The following is an 11,238-nucleotide window of genomic DNA, read 5'->3' as shown; positions in this document are numbered from 1 at the left end:
ATGTTCGTGCGGGATTGTTTGGGGCTTGGTCCAGATGGACTATGCACTTATCCTTTGATGTTATTGTTATGCAAATGAAGTGCAGGTGTCACGATGGGGAGGGGCTGTAGGTGTCATGGGGGAGGGGGGTGCAGGTGTTTTAGGGGAGGGGCTGCAAGTGTGGGGGAGGGGGTGCAGGTGTTTTAGGGGGAGGGGCTGCAAGTGTTGTGGGGGAGGTGCTGCAGTGTCACTAAGATAACACTAGAGGGCGGCATTCGCATAGGGAGGGAAAAAAAAAGATGTAAGGTGTTATGTTGGGGGATGTCAGGTGTTTTTTTTTTTTTTTTTTTTTTTTTTAGAGAGGAGGGTGGACTTACTGTTGGTGTATTAAAGGTGGGGCTATTGATCGTCTTGAGAAGACACGCCAGCAGATGAGCTCTGATCGGAGGAGTTGGAGCGCGTCAAAAGTTAGAGCGTCAAAAGTTGTTTCGAGATGGTTAAAGGTAAGCCATTTTAATACTGGTATAATAATAATAATAATACATTGAGGTTATCATATAAAACAGGGGTCACCAAACTACGGCCCGCGGGCCGGATACGGCCCACGGGACCGTTTAATCCGGCCCGCCAACCCTGAACAAATTGTATTATTAAACTTTTTTTTTTGGTCATTTTGCCTGCAATGACTGCGTTTCCCCAGTAGATGGGGAAGCGCTCGCCTGCGCATTTACTACCGGAAGCCGTGTCAGAAAGCTCGGTGCACACTCACAAGTGCGTGTACAGACATGGCGCACTCGCGCTCTATTTGTATCAGTCCCGAATTTAGAGCGTGGGCTGTGACGACAGCATTCTTGTAATTCGCGCGCTGAGCTTTCAGATGCAGTTTCAGCCACATGAACGTCAAAATCTACCCGTCACAGATCGAGGTAAACGGACCAACACCTCGGATCTCGCCTAAGAATTGCCACAACAAATTTTACTCCAGACTATGACGCACTATCAAACTTTAACAAAAAAGACAGCGGTGTCTACAAGCCTACTGGAACCTACGAAAGGATTATAAGGAAGGAACACAAGAACTTTAAGAGACTGCTCATATGTGTCAGAGAGGTTCTGCTCTGACAACTGAGCTGAACTTTTATCTGTTAAGATTGTGCATGGCACAACAGAAAGTTAATGTTCCATGGTTTTTTTTCTATGAAGAACCCAGAGATAGTTATTTAGTTATTTTTTTAGTTGTTTTTTCTGTGAAGAACTCAGAGTGGGTTATTTAGTTATTATTTATTTCATTAATAGTGTTATTATTTGTTTCCTGACTTTTTTTCTGTAAAGAACCTGGAAAGGGTTATTAAATAACCGTTATTTGGTTATGTGTGGCTTTCTGGAAAACAAGAAATTTTTCAAGCTCCCCTACGATCGTCACACTTTTTCTGTTACAAACTGACACCGGCCCCCCATCAGAGAAGGGAAAGGTTATGTGGCCCTCACAGGAAAAAGTTTGGGGACCCCTGATATAAAACATGATGTAATGTGTATGTATGTCATGCAGATATAACTGTGTTTGCTGACGTGCATAAAGTATTTGATGACGACTTTAGTGGAGTTTATTTAACACCATCAGACTACGGTGAGGCAAACGTTCATCTACGTTAGTTAATAAAATGCTATTAGTTGGTGATTTTTTTCGTTTTTCTATGTATGTAACAGATCTCGTGGCGGCTGCTACTAGGCTAAAAAACCCACTGATACAGACTGGTTTGGAGGCAGAACTATCAGAGCCGCATGATTTCAACCAAATCATACCCCCTTCCGGCCGACAGGAGGTTGTCACGAGCTCTGCACGTCATTTTGAAGCAACAAAAACGGCAGAGTTATCAGAGTTACGTGATAGCACTCAAATCATACTACCCTCCGGCCAGCAGACGGCTGTCACGAGCATAGAGACGGAAGAGGGAGCATCCACAGACATAGAATTGGCGGATGCTTTATCTGCTTACGAAGACCTTCCTCAAGAATCGATAAACAAAGTCAGAGGTATTCCTTCTTTTTTTTCGCTCATTCTATGTTATCATTTGAATGTTTTTTTGATGGTATTATAACGATTTAACCGTTTTTTAATATCTACTTCTAGTTAAGCGTTGTGGGACGGGGGTGCTTCAAAGAGCGAGAAAGAGCAGACGTGCAGCCTTCTACTCAACCACTAAGGAGCCTGAATCGACAAACGAGAGCCATCACCATAAGACAAGGCGTGCTATAAAGTGCAGTGGCAATTGTGTTTACAAAAAACGGCTACAAGAATGTTTTAAGGTAATACGTATTTTGACAGATTTGGCTGAATCAAGATAGGTCTGATTTTTTTTTCGTGTTGTTTATATTGTAATTTCTATCAAAAAGAAATACAATGGATCATGCTAACCTTACGTCAGCAGAGTCGGATTTCTTAACAAACATTGACGAATTAGATTTACAGCTACTTTGTGATACACCTGAGCTAGATTTGTCAAACATTAACAATGATTTGCCGTCAACCAGTGCTTCTACAAGCCAAATACCAGATTTGGTCAACATTGTAAACTGCCATGCTGGAAGGGGGAGACACAGACAGTCCTGATATTCAGGCCCACTTACAAGCTGTCGTAAACGAGCTAAACAGTCAAAACCGGAATGATGGTAGCCAAAGTCCTACGCTGATACCGTCACAACTGCTAAACATGATAGCAGAATTAAACAACCAAGCTAACGGTAACAGCGGGCGCAACAGTCCTGATATTCCTGCTCAACTGTTAAACATGATCCAAAATCTAAATACGCAGCCTCTGATTGACCGAATGACCGTTAACCCTATAGATCATAGGATAGATGCCTCTGTAATAACTAGTAACATGCCACCATCATTTCAGCCTAACAACTGCTCTGTTATAATCGATCACGAGATAGATGTTATTGACGACAACGCACCAGCGTTTCAAGACATAGCCCACCAATCTAACAGTGCTCCTGTAATAACTAATCAGCGCGGCGGCTCTGTTGTAGTAAATAGACCGCATTTCAATAATATTGAGATAAGGCGGCATTTGAATATACCAACACAGGCAAACAGCAATGATTTTGCAACCTTTTACCTACAGATTGAGGAAAGAATAGATGAAGTCTTGCGAGAGGTTGATATGCAAACACAGAGAGGTGACGTGATTCAAATCGAGTTAGTGGCTGGAAATGATAGGGCTCACGTTTACCCGCAAAAAAGCGAAATAAACACTATCCGTGATAATGTATCAGATCTGCTTGAACGTCTAGCTCAGGGGTGGGCAAACTTTTTGACTCGCGGGCCGAACTGGGTTCTAAATTTGGACCGGAGGGCCGAACCAGGAGCAGATGGACGTAGTGTTTGTGTGAAGTAATATAAGGGACCTGTAAAGGTCATTGCATAAAAGATTTTGGCCTTTAGTAGATAGTAAAGCATGGATATTCCAAATAAGTTTTTTGAAAACAAATGCATTTATTAACAGCATTAAAAAAAAATTAATAATTCACTATAAAACTGCTATCAGTGATTTTTTGCTAGTGCGTCATAGTCTGGAGTAAAATTTGTTGTGGCAATTCTTAGGAGAGGTCTGAGGTGTTGGTCCGTTTACCTCGATCTGTGACGGGTTGATGTTGACGTTCATGTGGCTGAACGTCACGTCGCGTATGTCGAGCCAAATTGGCCACTCTCTTTTAAACACTCGGCACGCTCGGTGTCCACCTTGCTTTTTTCCTTGGGCGACTCATTTTAATGGAAGGATTCCAGGGCCAGGGGAAGGTTTGTGGGTGGCTTTAGCGCAAAACTGCATCTGAAAGCTCAGCGCGCAAATTACAAGAATGCTTTCGTCACAGCCCACGCTCTAAATTTGGGACTGATACAAATAGAGCGTGAGTGCGCCATGTACACGTACACGCACTTGTGAGTGTGCACCGAGCTTTCTGACACGGCTTCCGGTAGTAAATGCGCAGGCGAGCGCTTCCCCATCTACTGGGGAAACGCAGTCATTGCAGGCAATATGACCAAAAAAAACGTTTTAATAATACAATTTATTCAGGGTTGGCGGGCCGGATTAAACAGTCCCGTGGGCCGGATGTGGCCCGCGGGCCGTAGTTTGCCCACCCCTGGTCTAGCTCAATCAAATGTAGAGCTTCTATCTGATGGGAATTTAGAGCTTATTGTCCAAATAGTCAAACCGATCCGTGGTGGAATGCGTCGTCGACTGATGAACAGTACTAACAAAGAAATTTTGACGCGTGAAAAACGACATTTGCACATACCTCGTAATAAGGACAACAATCTATGCTTTGGTCTTTCACTAACCTATCTGCTAAATGACACGCTAACATCAAAACAGGCCGTAAGGCAAGCCAGACTTTTGCATCAGAGTGTGGGTTTAGATTGTCAAACACCTGTGAGTCTGGGGGATGTACATAAATTTGAAAAAGTTCTCAGACGGAAAATAACTGTCATGTACCGAAAAGAAGACAGCCGCCCCATGACTTTCTTCGACACACATTACCCTAAGACAGATGAAGACACTCTATTTGTTTTACACCTCGAGAATCATTACTACGGTGTGAAAACGATAGAGGCATTCGTGGGGTATGCATATTTTTGCAGATATTGTTACAGAGGGCATGAAAATTGGCGACTCCATCAATGTGAGGGACACTGTAACATTTGTCTCGATCCTCATTGTAGACAACGACAACTTAAATTTATCTGCCCTGATTGTAACAAAACTTGTCGTAATGAAGAATGCTTTGCCAAACATAAAGAGTTTCGAGCGACCAATCGTGTGAGCAACTGCACCACATACAAAAAGTGCTTGCAATGCGGGCTCCAATATTATGTGAAAGCTGATGGTACCGGTGCTAAACATCGCTGCCCCGTGAAAAGATGTGCGGTGTGTAGTGAGATCTTAAACCAAGATGATGATGCCTTACTAAACCCGCAGCTGTGTTACATGCAGCCCATCAAGCCTCAACCGCCTTGTAAAAATGTAGTCTACTATGATTTTGAAACTTATGTAGATGCAGATGATTTACACAACCCCTTTCTTATCTGCTGTAAATCAAATAGACTGACGAAACGGTGGTTTGGGACAGACTGTGTTGACAAATTCCTCACATTTTTTCGAAACCCCCGGTTTAAACAAACGACATTTGTTGCACATAATGCGAGAGATCTTGATTCCTACATCTTGATAAGGAGAATGCTTGAATTAGGTATCAAACTTGACATTCTGATGCAAGGGAGTAAGGTTCTATCATTCGTCGATTTAGACACAAAATCTCATTATATCGACTCATTGTCATTCTTAACGATGCCGCTAAGTGCGATGCCTAAGGCCCTGGGGCTTGAAGACAAATCAAAGGGTTGTTTCCCACATAAATTTAGCTCATTAGAACATCTGAACTACGTAGGATGTCACCCTGACCCCACGTACTACAATGTCGAACGAATGTCATCCTCTCAACGAGCTAAGTTTGATGAATGGTACGTCAAAGAAGCTAACGGTGTGTTTGATTTTGCTAAACAGGCGCTAACCTACTGTGAGAATGATGTTGATTTGCTAATGCAAGGATGTGAGAAATTCAGGCGCGAGTATTTCGAGGCTACAGGAACAGACCCTTTCAACGCCGTCACAATAGCCTCGGCTTGCATGAAAGTTTTTCGCACTAATTTCCTAACTCCTGAAACACTAGCTATTACACCTTCAGACAACTACATGCGACAGTACAAAGCTTTCTCACACGATTCTATTCAATACTTGCAATAGGTGATGCATAGTCAAAATATCCACATTAGACATGCATTGAACGGGGGAGAAGTTAAGATAGATAACTACACTGTAGACGGGTATTCTGAAATCGGGGGGATGAAAATAGTTTTTGAGTATTTTGGTTATCACCATGGCTGCCCAGAATGCTACAACCTCTCTAATATATGTCCAACAACAAAACGCCCCTTTCAGGAGAGGTTTGACAACACCCAAAAGAAAATTCAGGAACTGCAGCTTAAACAAGATGTGCACCTTGTAATTATGTGGGAGCATGAATGGTTGCAAATGAAAAAATTGAACACAGAGGTTAAGGAATTCCTGAAAAAAGCCAAATTTCCTACACCTCTCAAACCAAGGCAGGCTCTTTTCGGAGGTCGAACAAGCACATTTGTTTTAAGATACACGGCAGAAGCAGACGAGAGGGTGTTGTACGTCGATGTCACATCATTATATCCTTTCATTAATAGTACAGGCATCTACCCTATTGGTCATCCAACGATTATCCACGGTGATTTTAAAGACCCAAGACTGTATTTCGGCTTCATAAGCGCTACCGTCAATGGTTTGTATTTTCCTGTTTTACCTTTCAAAACAGCTAAAGGTAAACTCGTCTTCACACTGTGTCGTACATGCGCTGAGCATAACAACCAGCAGTCAGCTTGTACGCATAATGATGAGCAGAGATTGTTAACAGGTGTTTGGACAACTCCTGAATTTGTTAAGGCACTTGATCTTGGCTACACTGTTGCAGATATTACCGAAGTATGGCATTACACAAGAGCGAGCGACACAATTTTCCGTGATTACATGCGAGCATTTCTAAAAGCTAAACAGGAATCTTCAGGCTATCCAGCGCATGCGGTCAATCAAGCTGATAGAGAAAATTACATACAGAGCTACGCGATTCATCAGGTTATCCAACTAGACCCTTACAAAATTGCTGTAAATCACGGGAAACGTCAGGTTTCGAAACTTTGTCTAAACAATCTATGGGGAAAACTAGCCCAGCGTGAGAACATGACAAACACAAAAATTGTGACAAAATCTGAGGAGTTTTTTGATCTTCTGTTTTCCGGTTTGTACGATGTGAAATTCTTTCACTTTATCAGCGAAAAGCTTTCGATCGTACAATATTGTTTCAACATAAACAATGAGATACCAGCCTCAAAAACATCAAACGTGACGGCTGCGTGTTTCACAACCGCTTATGCACGTCTAAAAATGTACAACTATCTAGAAATTTTACAGACGCGTGTTCTTTACACTGACACAGACAGTCTCGTGTACACGGTCAAACCTGGCGAAACTGTCCTCCCGCTAGGGGATTATCTGGGCGATTTGACAGATGAGCTTTCGAATGACAGCATTTCAGAATTTGTCTCAGCAGGGCCGAAAACATTCGCTTACAAGACAAGGGGAACAAACCGCACCGTCATGAAGGTAAAGGGTATCACACAGACTCACGAAAGCGGTCAGAGCATCTATCTTGACAGCATTTTCGATTTGGTTCAGGGGTACATCGACACAGCAGGTGCAGTCTCAGATGTGCTTTATGCACCCCAACATGGCATTGTTCGCAGGGTTTCATCTCAGAAACACATCATTTTCCAAGCGGCTTCGTGTGGTCTACGACAAAAGAAGATTGCTCAATCAAGGCCGCACTGAACCATTTGGTTATTGAAAATGGCTTTTAACCAGATTGAATTTGACCCTAGATTAGAACTTCCTTTCTCATCGTTAATCGCAGGGCCTTCAGGTTGTGGCAAGACGTTTTTTGTTAAAAATGTTATAGAAAATCTTGAACATGTTATGAGAAAAAAAACTGATAATATTGTCTGGGTTTATACTTCATATCAACCAATGTACGATGAGCTCAAAAACCTGAATAAAGACATCGTTTTTATCAAGGGACTGCCTGAATCTTTTGATGACGAGAAGCTGTTCCCGCCGCAGCAGCATCACCTACTTGTTCTGGACGACATCATCTTCCAAGCTTCGGATAATCAGGAAGTGGTTCGAATATTCACGCAATATAGACATCATAAAAATTTAAGTGTTATAATGCTAACACAGAATGTATTCCATCAAGGGAAATTCAGTCGTACTATCAGTTTAAACAGTAATTATCTGATTCTGTTCAAAAACCCCCGTGATAAACTGCAAGTGAATGTTTTGGCGAATCAAATCTGTCCCAGCAACCGGAAGTTCTTCTTGGAATCTTTTGAGGATGCTACAAAAGAGCCGCATGGGTATTTACTGATTGATCTGACACCTTCGTGCCCAGAACAATATAGACTACGTACAGGTGTACTACCTAACCAGTGGCCTGTAGTTTATATCCCCAAACAATAAAACGATGACAAAGCTTTTAAAAACAAATGCGTTGTTACTCAAGTCTCTGTTTACATCCAAGCCGGCCAAACGTAAACATTTACTCCTCAAAAGTCCTGCTAGTTTAGTGAAGGCGTTGTGTGAGATTGCTCTGAATCTTTTAAAAGGACATCTACCCTTAAAATCAAAACTTTATAAAAAACTAAAAAAGCAGAAGAAAAATATCCGCTTTTTGGCTGATAAAAAAAATACTCTGAAAAAGAAAAGAGCTGTGTTAGTTCAGAAAGGTGGTTTCATATTGCCTTTATTAGCGGCATTCGCACCTGTTCTGGGGAGCGTTATTACTGGTTTTATGAACAAATAATAAAATGAGTTTGAAAACGGCGCAGAAAATGTTCCTGATCTCCCAGCTCGAGAGGCTCAATAAGCCAGCCCCTACTATTCGGGACACCGCCGAGTATTCTCTGGATGAGGAGATGAAACAGGTTTTGGATAATAAAAATTTAAATCAATATGAAAAGATCAAAATTTATCAATCCCTGATGCAGCATTATATGGGTTTGATCAAACAAAGAGATTCTGAGCAGATTCCTGTTACGATTCGTAATGAAGAGAGGGTCGTTGAAGAGGGAGGGAAAGCGGCCCCAAAAGTGACAGATGAAGATTGGGCTGATATTTTGGACACCATGGGGCCGCGTTATTGTCGCAACGCCTCCTATGTGCTAAAGAAATTATCGGCCGAAGATGTAAGATGGACGCCGCTAAGCGAATTTATTTTTAGAGGGAAAACTGTCAAGGGCTCACACATGAGCGATTTGATAAAACATTTAATTGTAGCCGGTAAGAAACTAGCCGCTCAACCGGCTGGCTGGACAGAATTTCTGCGTACATTAGCACAGCTAAATCTACCTGACTCAAGCATTTCCAACCCCTCTGCTCGTGCTGATTTCAAACGTTTGAAATACGCTAGGGATGAAGATGATAATGTTTCTCACGCAAAACATGTAAGCGTAAAAGAGAGAAAAAGGAAAAACAGATCGCCGGTAGTAAAGTGGGTTAGTTATTAAAATGTTAGATACGCTAATGTTGTTACTGGAAAAAAAAACAAATGACTCTGTAACTCTCTTTAACAATGTTTATTGAATAAAAGAGATTTTATAAAACATTAACACGGTTTCAGACAATGACATTCTTTAAATTTGTGTAATGAACATGATATTTGCCCGCCACACAGCCGATCCGGTCTTCGACATTTCTTGACAAAATCGATAACCATCGAGTCATTATCCAGAGGGTCGGGATGATAATGCTTCATGACGTCATTGTAGGTCAGCCCCCACCCCCGTTGCGACAAGTAGTACACACAATGTTGACCACAGGTGTCATTCAATTCATGTTGGAGTTGTCCGTTATGGTATTCCAAACGATTAGAATACTCAGAAATCTGTATATACTTGACGGGTAATAAGGACTGTCTGGTGGCAGACCGAAAGGATCAAAGAATGTGGCCGAACCATCAGATTCTAAAGTCAAAGCGAGCCAATGTTCGCCCGGCATGTGGCGTGGGTGGGTGTTAACAATATAATATCTGGGGGGCTTGTCTTTGACGTCAGCTAGCTCGTCTGACGCGTAAACCCCACCAAACAACGCCCGTTGCATCCGGGTCATAATCAAATCCAATTCACGACCGTTCATATTTTTTAATAATAGTCCATCAACACTTCCCTTTTGGCATTAATCTCAATAAGGGAATCATAAACTGCGTAAATAATAAGCGTGGCTGTATGTGGGAGAGGCGCACGAAATCGCAAATCTAATCTTAAAACACCATTATTCACGGGCGATAAAGCCCCGGAATCATCTGCTTGACTTAAAGACAAAAAGTGAATAGCCTTGACTAAAATCTTGTTGATCGATACAGAGAGGTAAATCTTTTAAAAAACGCCCCGTAGCTGTGTATAGATTATGAAATTCACGTGTATATAATCCAGCGTCGAAATTGGGTTGAAAAGCTTTAGCCGGTATTTGGCGACCTTCATGGCTAAGAGCCAGATACTCAATGTTGTGATGTAAAAAATTAAACGGGTTTAAATCTCGTCGTCCCATAAAACTGTTATGATTCACCATAGCTAGTACAATTTGTTTAGGAATATGGCCGAGGAAGAGGTTATCTTGGTGGCAAATCCGTGAGTTTTGAGGGATAGAAAAGGTCTTTATATTGACTCTACTGAGAGGGTACAACGCGTTACCTTCATGTAAAGCTGCTTCATGGCCTATTGAAACAGCTGGTGAAACTGATACTTTTTTGACATAAAGTGAAGCTCCTAATATCTTGAGACACGAATCGCTGTCTAGAGCGCTCATGAGGCAAAAATCGTCAGGAGCTCTAGTTAACTTTAGGCATTATTCAATAGATGGCGCTCGGAAAAGAAAATATCACCGTGTAACGGTCCTGTAACATGAAACTCGCGTGATCCCCCCATCAGCTGAGCACGACGAACCAGCCCCTCGTTGGCAGCAGGACCTTAAAATATAATAGAGTCCATACGACCTCTAGTGTCTTTTGCGAACATCCCTGCTGTGAATTGGGATTCCAAAGAATCGTTTGAAAAGTTTAACAATAACTCAATGATGGATCTATATGCGTGCGTTGCACTAGATTAGGCATGTCAAACATACGGCCCGCGGGCCGGACCCGGCCGTTGGATGATTTGATCCGGCCCGTCATAAATTTCTGAGTATGTCAAAAAAAGAAGCGAGTCACTAGCTCATTTCTATCAAAAGTTATGATTCTTTAAAATAAATACAACTCAAATGCTCCCTCCGGCCGCTAGAGGGCAGTAAATGTGTAAAAGAGCTCACGTCCACCATGCGGCACTGACACGAGTTAGTACCAGGAAATAAACATTCGCTGGTTAAGCAGAGGTGTAGTACTCAAGCGCTTCTTTGAGCTACGAGGCAAAATTGTCGGAGACGCAGCTATCCAGCGGTGGCACCACGCACTTCTCATGTCTCACAGCTGTGCGTCCGAAGGCACCGGATCGTCCCGATTTGGATAAATATAAAGACAACATAACAGATTTGCTGCGAGAGTTTGAGCGGAGGTTTCAGGTTTTCA

The 11,238-nt window shown here is 42.2% G+C and overlaps 1 protein-coding gene across 2 annotated transcripts; it reads left to right on the top strand.

Moving 5' to 3' along the window:
* The first annotated feature begins 346 nt into the window (after positions 1 to 346).
* LOC133143936 (uncharacterized) lies at positions 347 to 7,697 on the top strand. Of its 2 annotated transcripts, none has more exons than XM_061266221.1 (4): positions 347 to 482; positions 1,529 to 1,606; positions 1,687 to 2,013; positions 2,111 to 7,697. In XM_061266221.1, the coding sequence occupies exon 4, from the start codon at positions 4,020 to 4,022 to the stop codon at positions 5,784 to 5,786; it is 1,767 nt and encodes a 588-aa protein (XP_061122205.1). In that variant the 5' UTR covers positions 347 to 482; positions 1,529 to 1,606; positions 1,687 to 2,013; positions 2,111 to 4,019; the 3' UTR covers positions 5,787 to 7,697. Both variants share the same exon structure in this region, with proteins under 2 accessions (XP_061122205.1, XP_061122206.1).
* The last annotated feature ends 3,541 nt before the right edge of the window (positions 7,698 to 11,238 follow it).

Source organism: Syngnathus typhle, linkage group LG19, assembly GCF_033458585.1.
Source record: "Syngnathus typhle isolate RoL2023-S1 ecotype Sweden linkage group LG19, RoL_Styp_1.0, whole genome shotgun sequence".
Lineage (NCBI taxonomy): Eukaryota > Metazoa > Chordata > Actinopteri > Syngnathiformes > Syngnathidae > Syngnathus > Syngnathus typhle.
This window is presented reverse-complemented; position numbering and strand designations above follow the sequence as displayed.

Bases quoted from the DNA above. Each gene is read 5' to 3' on its own strand.
- LOC133143936 (XM_061266221.1), top strand. From the start codon at position 4,020: ATGACCAAAAAAAACGTTTTAATAATACAATTTATTCAGGGTTGGCGG.